Raw genomic sequence first — 16678 nt, 5'->3', positions numbered from 1 at the left:
GGGGGAAAACCTGTGTTTGGCGTTTTCATGTAAACCCAATGTTAGCCAGCCATGAGAAAAGGGGGAACCAGAAATGGACAATTTATCCTATTGGGTTACGCAAGCGACCACAGGCCCCATGCTGTCTGGAGGGCATAATGGGAACTGAATAAGAGAATAGCCAATCAATGACACTGGGGGCCTTAATAGACCATTTACACTGCATGGTATCTACTCTACTCTACTCTGCTCTACTTTTTTTGGCTTTCCACTATGAAAAAGTCCCTGCTACCTGGTACCTACTTATTTGGTTCCTACTCCGTGTAGGTTCCAGGAACAAGGTCTTAATGGTGACGTGAAAAACACTGCAGACCACTGATTGGTCAGTGCGTCATAAGTGGGCGGCACCCTGTCCTGCACAACAAACAGCCGAGCTACTGTTGCAGGCGCAATTTCGGAGCTTGCGGTCTCTCAAGTGTATGTTGTACTTTCTTCTAAGTTACCTCATCCATAAGCAAAATGTGCAAAAAATCAGAGTAGAAACGCAAACCTGCTAAAGTTAGCAGCGCTATGACAACCAACTACACATAGTTTAGTGTGTTTGCGAGTAGAGTAGAGTAGAGTAAGTACCATATAATGAAAAAAAAAAAACGCCAAATGTGATATGGAACATGGGGCCAAAGTACATTATGCTACATATGGCAAGTTGGTTGTTGTTGTAAAACGGTATGTCAGGTGTAATCTGCAATATCCATGTTATGCTGCAGGAATCTAAAAGCAAAACATTTTAAGAAGATTTTTTTTGACATCAACCTTAGCTTAAGTAAAAAGAAAAGTCTGTAGCCTATATACCTTAAACTCAAGTTCCATGCCGGTGACGTTCTCTCCGCCCTCTATCTGCGTCAGTTTCTGGATGTAGGCGAATAGGTTTCTGGCGGGCACTTCGGTGGTGCCGCAGTTGACGGCCTCCTGCAGCGCGTCGTGTATGAAGACGTACTGGTCCTCTGTCTGCACCATGTAGTTGCGCTGGGCACGCATTAGCGTCACATGGCCATAGATGTCCACCGTCTTCTCGTGCTTGATCCTTTCCATCATGGCATCGATCACAATGAAGCAGCCCGTGCGCCCAACCCCGGCACTGTGGGAAAAAGGGAAACAAGATAAAGAGGAATAATTGCATAGTGCACATTGTAAATATTTTTCATCACATTGCACATTTCATTTGAACTTATCTATTTTTTTACTTTCTATTCTATTGTATACATACTGTTTTATATCACACAGAACATTCCTTTGCACTCCTTAGTATTTAGAATTGATCTTATGTAAATGTTGTTAATGTCTATCTTGTTTATCTTATTTAACTCTATATATACAGTATATACACAAAATGTATCGTTCTAACTGCACTGTGGGTCAGAGATAAACACCATTTTGATTCTGATGTATGTCTTGCATATATCAGAACTGACAATAATGTTAATGTTATTGGATGGCATTCTTTTGTTGTTTTACAAGAAACGTTAATTATGCACACGATAAATAGGTCTCTAGGTGCTCAGGTAAAGTCAGAAATACACTTTAGTGAGCTCAATGAAATAATAAAATGTGTTTGATTTTCATTGGTATTGTTCATGTCACCATGGATTGAGACCAAGGTTGTCCAAGAAAGACGATATAAAGGTAGTTTATTATATGCGGGTAACAGTTATGTTAGCTTTGGCTATTTGTAAATACTGTATATGCAATTGCTTGGGCTGAGAGAAAGATGTCAATTTATATTTAGTTTCAGTTTATTCCGTGTTGGATGTACTAGATTATATATAATGTATTGTGGTGGTCTATGTAATCCTGCTTGGTATGGGCAATTTGTGTGGTATGACACTTAAAAAGAAAATACTTTTATTCATTCAGAAGTTAGGTGAAGTCCAGTGGAAGGATAGGTGTCTTTGGCAAGTTCTTGACAGACTCTCTCTCTCTCTCGCTCATATAGGGATGAGGTAAACTCTGTGCCAGGCTTGCAACTGTAGGACAGAAGCATTTGGCTCGGAGTGTAATTAAACGTGAAGTGGCACTGTGTGGTAGAAGAGGGGACAGGCAGTCACAGCCTTTCAGCGGGGCTCACTGCTGGCTTTGCAATCTAGTCTCTTCCCCTCTGCACCCCACCTGTGCTCTCCAGCCCATCAGCACTAATCACTTGTGCAACAGCAACAACATTTAACCTTTATCTAAAGCGCTCCCTGAAAAAGTGCCACTACAACAAATGCGCACACAAATGTAGACGCACAGACACCAATTGTTAGAGAATATATGCTATTCTTTTGGAGGGTTTTTCGTTATTGTGCCGAGCAACTTTCTGAGAAGTGCAGCTGACTTCAATTAATGCCATTAGCTTAACACACTGCACCCGAATGGCATAAGAGCTTCAGAAAGAGGAGGCATTGAAAGGGCAGGCCTCTTCATTAAGATTCACATTGGCACATTTTTTACATTAGTGTGGGGAAAGATGGACAGGTGAAAAAAAAGCACTTTGACAAACAAAATGGAAAATGTTTTACGCTTTTTCTTCTCGCTAGCCTAACACCTGCTAGACAAACGTTCGCTGTTCCACATTATATATTTTAAGGCGAAACAAGCACTGGTCAATGTTTTTGGGATGTTCTTTCATACTAATCTAGTACATTAAAAGTACCAAAATGTACATTTAGGGGTGTATTTGACTAAACCGTGTCTGTTTGTGTCTATGTGTATATATCACTTATACAACCATCTTTAACTGCCATTATCTCAACATTACCATTTTCCAATTCTCTGAACCAAACATCTCTACTACTAAAGCACTTAAATCAACTACACTTTCCTGAATCATTCTTAGCACTATTCTGAAGGTTACTACAGGTGTATTTGTTCATATGTAGTCAGGTCTATTATGTTCTTAAAACATGACTGTGCTGACACAGTGGTGTTGAATCTTGTTTGTTAACTTTCCCCGCCCCAAACTCCCGCAAAACGCAGCGTCGACAAGAAAGGTCCTTTTGCGCTCTGCACTCTCCAGTAAAGTAAATAGGTTATTCAATCCATTAAGCTGACATGCCTATGAGGTGTGAACCATGCTCTCGTGCTCTCTTCCTTCTGACGGAGCATTTGTTTTCTCATTTGCTCCGAGGAGGGGGAAAAAGAAAACTCAAGAGGGAGTAAAGTTAGTCCCCCCTCGGGCCAAGTCTGCCTAATGTGCCATGCTGCACTGGAACCGTGCTGCAAAATGAAATAAAGACACATATGGGGGAGTCGTTGGCTTTAACAAATTATCTGACGATCACTTTCAAAATGGCTGACATTGGCTGAATGAGGCTGAACTTTTTCTTTTTTTTTCTTTGTACAAAACTCTTCCACAGCTTTGGGGCTTGATTACAAAATGTGCTTGTGTGTGGAGAGTCAAGGAGAGAATGCGCGGTGCAGCAAAATAAATGCGAAAGTGTCTCGGGGATATTTGCAGAATGAATAGCTTCCACGTTCTGAGAACACCTCAGCCCTTGGGCGAGGGGGGGGGGGGGGAGTGCAGAGAGGTTTCTCTCTTTTGCCCCAGCTGTTTCCAATCAGATAAGATTTTACAGTTTGGACCAGAATGCGCCAGAGTGATGACCTGCGAGAGAGCAAGTGACAGAGTGACAGCGCTGGAGCGAGAGAGACGGAGACAGGGGAAGATGAGGAATGGAGGGAGGGGGAGTTGTGCAGGGAGACATGCTGCAAGTTATTGGGGAAGTTGTGTCGTTCACAAGTTATGCCGACCTTACACCCAACCACTTCTCACACCATTTCACTGTTGCAGACACATTGTTCCAATGTTGGAATACAATCATGAGCACGCTCATCATCTCAATCGTTTGGTGTAAAGTGGTCATCCGAGCTTAAGTCATTTTTTTTCTCTCGTCTTGAAATTAAAGCAAACGAGTGTTATATTATCATATGTTTTTAGTCTTGGCTCATGCAAAACGTTAAATTAAATGACATGGACATTGTCATAAGCCAATGGGTACACTTTCTTCAGCACCAAACAGGAGGAAGTAGTGGGGGCATTACGTGCAGTCAGTGCCCGCCTATGAGGCACTTTTTGCGGACACTATACTTGGCAGACTCCGCTAGAGAACCAAGCAGACAACTGCGCAACATTAGCACTTCATCCCTCATTTCGGGTCCGAGAAAAAAAAAAACTCACTGACTTATGACACATTGCCTTTTGATATGAGATGCTGTCGGACTTCAGTCTTTTCAAAGTTGTTCAGAGTCTTCTATGGTAGGCATACTTTTTCGTATATACTAAGCACCAGGAACATGTATTTTTTACCACAATCTTACTTAAATGTGAGACAAGGAAGTGCTATGAACTTAATGCAATATTCCTTTATTGACTTATTGACTGTATGTGTGTGTATGTGAGAGTATGGTGCAGAAAGCCGTCATAGGTACATATGGCAGTTGATTTGAAGGGGGCGCTTGGTGGACTGACTGCACTAATGACCTGATTCTGCCTCTTTTCAGCCAGTCAAGAAGACCAGCTGCCTTTGGACGGTCGACACACATTACGTGTCAGACTATAGCATTCTTCTCCGGGAGTTTAGGGAATAGGGGATGGGAGAGAAAATACAGCTGCAATGAGTCCCGGAAAAGATAAAGCTCGAGCTGCTATGAGAGAGCAATTACATACGTATTGTTACCAAATCTCTTGCCGTCAGCTAAACTGTCACCATTTTTTTCTCCACACACATTCACTCGACTGCATTGCTGTAAATGGAGCCAATAATAATTTAAGTCCTTTAAGGCGTTCATTAATACTTTTTCAAAACGAAAAAAAAAGTTAATCATTTCCAGGAATTTTGTTTCTTTCAAACACAGCTTTGCTAACTTACTGGACTTTGTAGGTCTTGCCGCATTCCTTTGCAAGACTATTGGACAGTGTTGACTGCTGATTCTTGTCAATTGAGACATGCCAACAACAGTAGGGCTATTCTTTTTGTATCAGACTATGCCTTGACGACAGAGGGTGTGACATTGTTCGCAGGGTAATCCCTTTGCAGCCCTGTATTAGAATCACTTCTTTTGTTTTTCACTCTGAAAGGAGTATGGCAACTATTTGGTAAGATGGAAATGAGTTGGGTAAGGCTAGTCCAATCTTGATGGTACAGTGGCTGGTCCGAAAATACTATGGGTTTGACCACACCCCTTAATAGAGGTGGGTGTTGCATTGTTTAATGTAGTGCTTCCATAGACTAAACAAACTAAAATTGAAAACCAATTCAATATTGCCTGGCATTATTTAAGTCATACATTTGCAAGATGGCTTGTAATACGCAGTCATATATTCCATTCTTATGCAGTATGTTCACTTATGCTTGAAATTTCAAACAAAGAATTTACCAAAATAAGGTAAATACACAGCTCCGTCTTTCAGAGCTAACCAAAGTGAAATCTGTTGGGTGAGTGGACTACATTCCACATCTTGTGCTGGCTACCACAATAACATACATAACAGTAATTGAACAGGAAATAGAAAAGGGAGAACATTTTCCTTCATAAATGTTCCCTTTCCGAGTGACTGGGAGAGAACCAGTGATCTCCATGACATTCAATCACGTCCTTTTTGACCTCTTCCGTCCACCGCACAATGTCTTGCTAGCCCTTTAGCTAAAAGAGCAAAAACATTCCCTGACCTATTGGAACTAGGAGAGCAGGAAACATGCCACAATGTCCGTGGGAGGCAGAATTTTTTTCCAAGACGTGCTGTGATTTCACCTTGGTCAGAAGTGCTATAGCGCTCACAGTGAAAACACATGAATGCATTTTGTATTCTTGTTGCAAGATTCCCCTGTGGTAGAACCTCACACTTAACCTTTAATCTATGTCGAGCATGATCAAAGCAAAATATTGAGTTTGAAAAAAGGCCATAAGTTTATCGTTAGCTTTGTTGCAGTTGTGTGAGAGATTGTCTGGATATTTAACATGTACACTGACGCAATTAAATTAATACGTAAATACAAGTGTGGATCTTTTGACAAGTTACATTGAGATTATTTAAATAAGATCAACTATAAACCATGACATATATACAACGCCCTTCTGTTAACTTGCTGGCTGTGTACAATCTACTGGAAATATTTCCTACCAGCTCACAAAGCTAAAGTCTCAGACGCGGTTCACCACCCCTTTTTTTTTTCTTAATCTGCCTCATCAAAATGCAATCTTGTCTACATGAAATTCTTCGGACTATTGGAATCAGACATATATACAGTACTGTGGTTATATATTAAGTGTAGTTTAACAGTGTAAACATCTCAGTATGTGAAGCAATACTGATAGAATGTAAATGATGAGGTGGTTACATCTGAGGATTTGTCGGCTTCATTGTAGGAGATAATTATGACTATGAAACATTGGTGAATCACAGAGCAGTTTCTAAACAGTTACAATTTGTTTTTAAACCTCATTCTCAATAAACCAATCCAGAGCCCTGCTGGTTCTTTGTTATGCCTTTATGCCCAGTGCAGAATGGACGTAGGGTTAGGGCTGATCCCTGTAAAGTTGAACAGTGTAATACGTTGCTAAAGACTTACTTTTGTTGCATTGGCCTTTAACACAAGTTGAGACTTTGACACTCCTAACTTTTTTTTCCATGTATCTTATATGTTATTTCGTATTGTATCTTGTACAACTGATGTTGTTTTTAAATGTGCTATAGAAATAATTTTGACTTTGACTGATATATGCTAGGCTGTATAATTGTTTGTATGCACCAACTGATTAATCAACTGCTCAAGAGAAAACCTCTTATTTAAAGAAAAACAAAAGTAGTTTTTTTCTTATATATAGGCCTTTCTTCTGATGTGCATTAATGGCTTCACCAAATGAATAAAAAGATTCAAATCAACAGCACAAGATATTTCTATCCACATCTCTGCTTAAGCATAAATCACTCCTAACATTATTTTTTTGCAAGCGGCACAATACAAAAGATGTCTTTATTTAAAATCATGGTCGAAAACGAAGTAGTAGTGGGGGGTCGGAAAGGCCTCTGAAGGGATTTGGAGTTTGGAAATGACAGTATCAGATAGAGGGGAGCCGGAGAGGAATTAAAAAGTCCCATCTGCAAGAATGACACTAATTCCTGCATTATGTGTCATTGTAAAAAAAAAAAAAAAGTTCAGATTTTCAATTTGAAGCCATTTCGGCAACTAGCTCTAATTAACTCCAGCATGTGGTATTTCCAATTCTTCAGTAATCCTCCTTCGCTTTTCTGACATTTTTGTGACACCAGTTTGTATCTATTACATTAACTATCGCTGTTGCTTCATTTTTTTTAGTCAGTCACTTGCTTTTCCCCCCGAGCTTGACTTGACTTCTTGGGGTTTAGAGGAGCCTGTGTTATATGCCTGGGCCTTTCTGTTGGGGAAGTCAAAACGCTTATGTAGCGCAGGGAATTGAAGTCGGCGTCAAAGATGTATTTGTTTCAGATGCAATAACCCAAGGGATAAGGCTTGAGGGCTGCTGACGTGTGACATTTTAGTGCAGTGGCAAAGAACATGACGGGTCTGCGACGTGCGTAAGTGTGCCAGTGTGTGTGTGTGTTAAGTAGGCTGAGGGCAATGACACTAGAACTGTTTGTGCTGTGATCTTATAAACACCCTCAGAAGTGTGAAAGGCAGTAAAGCCATATTTACTGCCCATGAAATGTTCCCTAGACAACATTTTCCTATCTCGTTCATACTTTCATACTAGTTTAAATCAAATGTACATTGAGGTATATTTGCTATACCTGGTCTGTTTGCATCTGTATATTTCTTCTATACAACCATCTTTAGCGGGCCATTATCTCAACATTAGTAAATACAGCATAGTAATACGAGTAACACGCTACACTGATATCCATTATATTTTCCATGATCATTTTAAGCACTATTCTGAAGGTTATACATCTTCATATGCTGCCAATCGTCTGATGTATTATACATTTTCTTAAAAAGCAAACGTCATAGTTTTTTTTGGATTTATAAAATGAAAAAAGGCTGTATCCAAAATATGTTCTGTGATAATTGTGAAAATTACAACATATTTTAGCTCTGGCTTTATCCAACATCTAGATCGTTGGTTTTTAAAGAGATGCAGATATGTTGTACAATTAAGATATTGTCATATTTGCATATCTATTCAAACATGGCTGAAAAAAACTCACACAAAAAAATTATCATTTCAATATCAGTATTCAAATGGCAAAGTTTCATTATGGTATGTATACGTTCAAAATGTTACCATACTGCATGTATTCGTATATTTATTAAAAGCAAATGGAGAGATTCAAAATGGATTTCATGCTTGGTCTTGTTTCTTACCTGCAGTGAACCACCATGGGCCCTGCGTCCGGGGGATTGCACGCTTTAACCCTTCTCAAAAAGGCCAGAAACGGAGTGGGGTGCTCGGGTACTCCGTGGTCCGGCCAGGCCGTGAACTGGAACTGCCTCACCTCTCTCTTCTCACTGGAGCCATTCTGAATGCGTATAAGGTAGAGAGAAAAAAATTAAAGTGAATAACACAATTTGATAGTCGTTTTGTGAGTTGCTAGTAGGCATGGGGCCGGTATGATATTATGACGGTATGATAACCTTAAAGACCTACTTCACCGATGGGAATATGAAGGTGTATTAAACTCTGAGATCCTATGAAGTATAAATGTGCAAATTTTTTTTAGAAATCGGTTCATCCTAGCCTGAGAAAAGGCAGAAAGAGTGTTTTATGGTCTCACTGTCTCACCCTACATTTTGAAAATGTAGGGTTAGGATTAAAAGGACAGATGGGCAAGGGAAGACTGAGGGAAGAAAAACCTCATTCATTATATTATAATTTTTAATAATGATAGAATGCCGGTTCCATATGGGTGAAGTATTCCTTTAAGGAAAAATACCACGGTTTCAAGGTAGCATGGTATTGCGATTACAGCTCTCAAATGTGCTATTTTGAAATGTCTGGGTAAACAAAAACTAAAAAAGATTTCCTCCTGCTAAATGTTTGTATTTGTTAAAGGTGCTACGAGGAACTTTTTTATGTTTCTGAAACATGTAACAGCTAGCGAGATCATCAGTGCAAAGAATGCTATTTTGATATAGTTTTTCTTCATGACTTTGTCATGGGGACGCTAACCCAGGAACAACAGTTGGCTATGTAAAAACACTACCGCTTTTGTCCAAAGGGGGTGCAATAATGAACAAAAATTAAAAGTTCCTTGATGCAGCTTTAAATAACAAATAGAATATTCTGACCATTAATAAAGGTGTATGATAACATAATACAATAACTACTATCTTTCTGAAAGATAAATAACATAATACAATAACTACTATCTTTCTGAAAAATAAATAAATAAAAGCAGTCCTTCATGTGAGCAGCTCAACACGTTTTTTTTAGAGACATGCTCACTTTATACGCATTTCTCTTTTAGTAAAACTTATAATACAGGAATATTTTGAGCATTCTGTGGGGGTGGGGCTAAGAACGGTATGGCGGAAAATAATAGCGATTTTGAAACCATGACTTTTTCAAACTGCGGTATACCTATTTGCTAGTAAAGAACAGGTAAGGAACTTCTTACTTTAAAAAGTGCAAATGTCCGGACACAGTATGTGGCCAGCTCTACTGTGTCTAGCAGTGTCACTTGGATGAGGCCGTACGTCTCTGTCGCTCGTGAAGGCCAGTACTGGTCACATTTCACCTGCAGTTGGAGAAAACAAATATCCCATCAGAATCAGAATCTGAATTTAGAAAAACTTTATTTATCCCACGAAGGGCAATTTAGTTCACAGTTCCACAGTAAAAAAAAATCATTTAATAAATACTATAAATATAAGTATGAGGTAGACATAAACATATATCAAGAGCAGTCCAACAAACACTACTCCATACTCTTGTCATCAGTCAGTAACCTGATGGTTGCAGGGATAACAGAGCTTCCAATAGGAATATGTGTAACAATCCCTGCCCTTATATTGATAGAACAGACGAGCTCCGGTGCATTTGTGTAATCGTTTCGTCCTCTGTAGTACAAATGTATCAAACAAAGTCAAAAATAATGGCAAAATAAATATTCACGATCCCCCTCATTCCTGCTGAATAGCTTTGATTTCATACTCAATTGAAATGGCCGGAGATATTTGTAGAGAAGCAATGTTGCTATTAATTGTCCTGACATACTTTATAATTACCACAAAAAAAAAGTACCCAGAGTTTCCAATCATATTAAAAAGGTCTGGGCTTTATTGCTATTTGAGTGGAGAGCTTTGTTTCCCAGTTAACGGCCAATAAAACACTGTTCTATTATAAGCATTGCTGTTGGGCTGACAAAAGGGAAAAGCGCAATTGGTGCTGAGGAGGAAATAACTCGGGGTTCTAATTCAATAGTTTTTCTTCATATTGTGTTTCTACATAATATCAGTATGTTGAACACGAAATGTCATCACGCTCAACCAATCCTGTTGCCTCGTTGCTGTGTTACGCCTGGTAAAGTAACATTACTGGACACCAGTTGTACCAATGTTACATTCAAAATGCCTTACAAGTGTACCGTCATCACATTTTAATTTCATTAGCAGCTGTTCTAACATTGACACCAATGAACTGTTGGTCCAGGAGTAATACAAATGATTCATCATTATAGCTTTTACTTGCAAATGCTTCAAGCTTTTGTACATACAAAAAAAAAACATACAAGGACAGGCTTAAGTGCTTTCACTTTGAATGATATGACTGAATAATATGATGGAGCAGAGCCTGTTGGCAGCAACTAAAGCACGTAATGTACTAACATATGTCAAGACAAGATGATGGTATGGCAGAATCAGGGTTTGGGGGGAACGGGGTCTCACGGGGAGCATGTGTGGCATAGCTAATAAGCACTCTTATTACAAAGCATGAAGATAGTGCCATTGACACCTGACTGAGATTTAATTGAACAATTTTACAGTGCCTACAATGTTGAAAAGCAGCCAAATGAGTTTTATTTGCTATTGTGGAAACTGCTCTCTGTATTGAGTGGGCATGTGAGCACCCCTCTTTAACACTTAGGCCATGGCTCTTAGCAAAAGGGCAGACAAATGTGAAGGTCAGCAGCATATGGAGTATGCACTGTAGGTTGAGAGGGAGAAAGGAGACTTTGATGATGTCAACGTTAATGGAGTAGTGAGTGGGCACAGCTGGGCAATGACGTTTTTTTTTATTCTTGTCTTGGAATGGTTGTATCACTGACTATAATCCAGCGCTATTCATTCAAACATTTCTGAAAAAACTAATACAAGAAATTATTTTTTTGTCGTTTTTGGTCATACACTCCAAACACTTAAAAATAAAACAACCTTGTAAATCTATTCAAATACAACTTATATGAGGGATAGAGAGCACTCAGTAAATGTCACACACACACACACACACACACTGTATATAACTAATAATGTTCATAATGTATTATATCGTTCATATTGTGTAGTGTTTGAATCTTTGGACTTACTGAATTATACGTGATGCTTTGCTTTGGCAATATTGTTTTTTAAGTCTTTCATGCCAAATAAAGCCCTTTTTGAATTTGAATTTAAAATGCAGTGGTGTCTGTATGTGTGTATTTCTGTCCCTTACCCTGGACCTCTCCTCTAGCTTGGTCATCATGACGACGATGGCGCTGCGCTGTTCCCAGACCATCCTCCAGAACTCACCAAAGGTCTCGGGCAGAGAGCCTTGTGTGGCAATGTAGGCATTCTGCTTCCTGTAGCCGTCAATGTAGTTTGAATTGATATAGTCACTTCCAGGTATACCTATAAAAAGAGAGGATGTGTGTTGTCAAGCTGAGTTTGTATGCAAAATATAATACACAAGGGATTGGCTTTTTGTGAGGCACCATTGTGTTGCACGCGAAAGGGACATTTGAGTTGAGACAATATTTGAGCGATATATCTCAAATAAAATGCTTTACTTTGTTCGTCCAAACACGAAAAATAAATGTCACCAAACAGTGGAATCTGTTGCTTCCTAAATCAAAGAGTTGTCCTTCAGTTATTTGAGATCATTCAGATTCTGCACATACGGTAAGGTTATCGTCAAGTTTTTCTCTATTAAAGTATTCAAATAAATTGGAAATAAAATGGCATTCAACAGTCACATTTTGAACCATTGTAACAGTCTATATGGGATTTGTATTTTTCCATCAACGACACATTCAAATCCACAGATGTTGTGTCGTTCTTTTCCTATCTGCAACCACCACTTTACAGATAAAGCTTGGTTGTTCAAAAAGTTTACCGCAAACACAACACAAAACTAGAAAAACAATTCCCCCTCCCTCCCTCCATCCATCCCTCCCTCCTTTCCTTTTGCCTACATTAAATGAAAGGCACAGCAGCAGCCCCTTTTTTTTTGAAAAATCCAGGCGAAAGAGACAGAGCTGACAGCTAGTCAATGCTTTAGGACAGGCAGTTTAGGGGCTCGGTGCACACATGGGCAGCCGAGATAAGTCTCATCTGCATGGGCGCCACGTATCAGAGAATCCCCTCACTATACCAACTGCTTTTTTCTCCCCTGGACTCCCTTCTTACTCCTAGGTAAGGAGTGAAGTAAAAAAGAAAATGGAATATAAACACATTCAAATCGCATTGTTTTTTTATAATATATATATTTTTTATATCCCCCCTCCTCCTCTCTTTTGCTGTTGAAGTTGTCCACATGGGCAAGGCGGCTGCATATTTACTTGATGGACAAGGGATAAATACAATTAAGCCGTTGTGCAATGTTCAAATTGAAAAAAAGCAAAAGCAAAAAAAAAAAGAGCCATTGCTGCGGTTTTAATGAGAATCAAGCGCATTGTGTGTACTCTCACATTTGCAAATGGATTTTGCCTTTATGCATTCTTCTGTCACTCAGGATTTGTATACATTCTACCGTTTTCGCTCTTGTCCGTACGCTTAGTGAGAAATAAACATTACTACACCGCTGTTCAGTGCGTAGTCATCACAAAGGGAATGCAGAGAGATTTTAAGGGTTGAAACATTACTGTGATGATGTTCAATCTATGCATAGCTTTTAGATTTTTCAATAAACAACCATTTTGTAAAAGCTAATTAAACTCATAAATACTAATTGAAACAGAAACTCTACAACGTGGCAGATTGAAAGCCAGGGAAAGTGTTATGGATTCACTTTGGATACCAGTGTACTTCTCCTTAGCCATATTTTTTTACCCTGCCTTGGCACCTCTTGTGCCATGTCATTTGTCAAAAAGTAGCGCAAAATTCAGTGATGTCACAACGATGTTAAATACTCAAGAATCACAGCGCCCATATTGGGAAAGATTTTACTCATCCTTCCCAGCATCAATAAGTTCTGAAAGTGCTGTTAGCTGTCTTTCAAATTCTGATGTCAAATCCCAAATCCCCCTTTTTTATTCAAAGAACTCACTCGGAGTAAACAATAGGCGCGTCGCTTGCCAAACGGCTTTGTTTAAGCTCTGGGAGGAATAGAGGATGTCCCTCACGTATCCCTGGCTGAGAACTACCCGCTCGCCTTATAAGCACAAAGGCCCCCGATGTGGCTGTGCAGATGTGTTTAGAGTAACGCCTGGCTAATGGACTTCCATCAACACTCAAGCTTTGTGTTGTTTCTGAGAGACTGTAAAGAAAAGGGCTCTCCAAGTCTGTAACTGTCTGTCTTTGTCACATTAGCCATTTTTTCTACTTTGTTTATCCTTCCCGATGCTCTCGGTTGGAACAGCTCAATGGAAATGGTTAATTAATAGTTGTAGTGTGTGTATGTGCAGTTGTGTTAAATCCAATAAACCGGTGTGACAAAAACAAGCACTTAACTAGCCATTTCAAAATGGCCTTTTGTTACTGTTACAGTGCACCACATCTATACGGAGAAGGAGTGGTTTGAGTCAGGTTTGAGATGGTCTCAAGCGATAATGAGACAAATAAAATGTTACCACTATCTAGCCCACAAGGCTGGACCATAAAGGTCACATATTATGCTAATGTTTTAGTTTTACAATTTCAAAATTGTAATTTAATGTCGTTTCCAACATTTACATTTCTCAAAGTGCCATTGCTAAATCTCCGATCAGCCTCTGTCTGAAATGCTCCGTTGTAGCTATAGCCTGTACATTTAAGCCCAGCCCTTCTCCCCTTATGACGTCCTATGGTGAGAACAAAATCTGACCAGGGTTTTTGAACAAAGGATTTCTGAAATATGTAGATGTAATACTTGAAAAAAAAGAATTAGGATGAGAACATTGTTTTTCCTCATACCTTGGGTGTCTCACGTGACACTGGAGACCCATCTTAATGTTGATAAACCATGAACAAGTGCACAGTGCATACTGGTTGACCTTTTATTGTTCAGAGCGCTGTAACCACATCTTTAAACAAATCTTGTCCAAAAGATGCAATCAGCAAAGGCTTGTCGATCTGTGTCACTCTTGCCGGTGTAATCTAAACACTCTATCATAACCTTGTTTTTTTGCTGTATTGTTTGTCAGATTCAACCATGTAGCAAATGGGTAAAATGCACATTTACATCAGATCTCTTAAGGAACGCATACCCACAAACACATGATCTGTAATGCAAAATGAGTATGCACTTCCCTAGTTTATCTTCCAGTATATTCATTGTGGGTCTTTCACGGTATGGGTTAAGCTCAGAAAAGAGATGCTGATAAACAATCTTTCATCTCTAACTATAGTTCAGTAACGGCTGCATAGGAGCTCCTAAGGTCTGATAGATCAAGATACACAGGTTTTCTTAATAGTCGATACAGCAGCTGTGAGGGAAGATGTTAGTGGGCGGCCCTACCGTCAATAGCGGACAGCAACACTCTGGAATGGTCGTAGGCAATCACATTAGCATATCTGTTCTTTGGTTTGTTGACCTCCAGGTTAGAGTGCTCCCATGTGAACTGCTGACCGGGGTCGATGGACTGGGAGATAGAAGAAAAAATAACATGTTACAATGGAATATGATTGCACAACATGACAGTAGTTCCATTGCTCAAACACAACACTTAAATTGACTTCTGACCCACTCCAATACATACTTTGTGTTCTTTTAAAAGAAATAAAGGTAATTGAGGTTATGGAGTCCAAGGTAAATCACTGCTCTCTGACTGAAAGCTGGATTTTTTTCGTCGTAGTCTAACCCAAGACTTTTATTATTTCCTCGGTTCATTTAAGGTGATTCTATTCAGGCCTCTCAGTATATTTTGGTGGTCGACGTACAATGGAATCCAAGCAGACAATTTTGTTCCGCACATTTTATAATTGAAGTGACAGAGAGCAGTTTGTGGATGGAAACTTGTGAATAGTTCACTTTGTGTTGTCCTCGGCATGACATAAATACTACATACAAAAAAATGACTTCTGAATTGGCCACAGAGGAAAAACTTTAGTTCCATTGTCTTTTCCCTGTTAGATTTCTAGGGCTTCTACGACATATACTAGAATGCCACACTGGAGACTAGTTCAAGAGAATGTGCTATCCGAGCCCCTCTTTCAGCTTTGTGAAGCAGAGATTGATAATGGTCCCTCATCACCAATAAATGAACTATAAAATGCAATATCACAAAGGGGAAAATACAAAAGGCATGAAAGATAGCATTCCATTTCACATTTCAGAGAAAATATTATGCTGGCTTTTTAATGAGTACGGACTATTTTTATGACTTAATCTCCACTGACAGTGACAACGCAATAGCATTGCACTTGCATTGAAGCACAATAAATAAATAAATAAATAAATAAATCTAATAGAAAATGAGCCTTAATATTAATTTTTGAAACCAGTTTAATGACTGCAAACGTTATAATACTGCTTTGGCAATTTAAGGAAGTACATTAGGATGTATTTAGGAGCATATTGGCGCAATGCATATACAATAATATGCGGAGACACACCCGTGGGTAAGCCTGATATTTTATCAAAATATGTTGAAACAGTGGTCTTCCAACATTGTTCATGAAAAAAAAAAATCTTTATTTCATTGTGCTCACGAAATTGCTTTCCACTGCTTTCGAATAAGCTCTATGAAATTGGAATTCAATGTACTTAAGCTGCAATAATGATGGGGCAGCTTGGCAGCCACCCATAGGGTGACCTCATAGATTTTGGAGCGGTTACAGGACTGGCAGAGAGAAATGGGCAGAGAATGGGGTGACGGGTTCCTATCTCACACATTGCCCCTGAAAGGAACTGGTGCTTGTGTAGTTTCTTCAGGCTCTTTGAGTGTTCTGCTAACATACGCTCATCTACAATGCAATGCCAACAGGCCCACAGGGTTTAGAGGAACTGATTTTTAGACCTATTCACATGATATAAGAATAAAATGATCACCTTTGTTCCATGTTGCATTTTTATAATAGAGGCCGTACATTCCAGAGTAAGACTTCAGCTAACATTTTTATATGATTAATATGGGTGGAAAAATGGCTGAACTGTCGAGATCGAAAGCTCAGAAGTCCAGTCGTAAATTAGTTTCTTATACTTAAGCAGGTGAACAGACCTTAATGTATTTTCTGTTTAGTGTAGTACTGCTCACTGCATGGACATCAAATATAATCACAGTTGTGTTGTTTTTATCCAGTCAAAATGATCAGTGGTCAGTCGGCTATGCTTTCTCTGTGCAGATTTC

General features: G+C 39.2%; 1 protein-coding gene across 8 annotated transcripts in view; it reads right to left on the bottom strand.

Moving 5' to 3' along the window:
- Positions 1-16678, bottom strand: part of LOC307269254 (receptor-type tyrosine-protein phosphatase delta) — a 270649-nt gene that overhangs the window by 8049 nt on the left and 245922 nt on the right. For all 8 annotated transcript variants that reach the window (XM_080052141.1, XM_080052145.1, XM_080052143.1 and 5 more), the window contains 5 exons: positions 14848-14971; positions 11647-11822; positions 9614-9733; positions 8361-8515; positions 832-1117 (listed from right to left, as the gene is read on the bottom strand). In XM_080052141.1, coding sequence (XP_079908267.1) covers positions 832-1117; positions 8361-8515; positions 9614-9733; positions 11647-11822; positions 14848-14971 — 861 coding nt within the window. The remainder of the gene's footprint in view (positions 1-831; positions 1118-8360; positions 8516-9613; positions 9734-11646; positions 11823-14847; positions 14972-16678) is intronic.

Source organism: Ammodytes marinus (assembly GCF_949987685.1).
Source record: "Ammodytes marinus genome assembly, chromosome: 23".
NCBI classification, from domain to species: Eukaryota; Metazoa; Chordata; class Actinopteri; order Uranoscopiformes; family Ammodytidae; genus Ammodytes; species Ammodytes marinus.
Note: the sequence above shows the minus strand (reverse complement) of the source record. Positions and strands in the feature narration are given on the sequence as shown.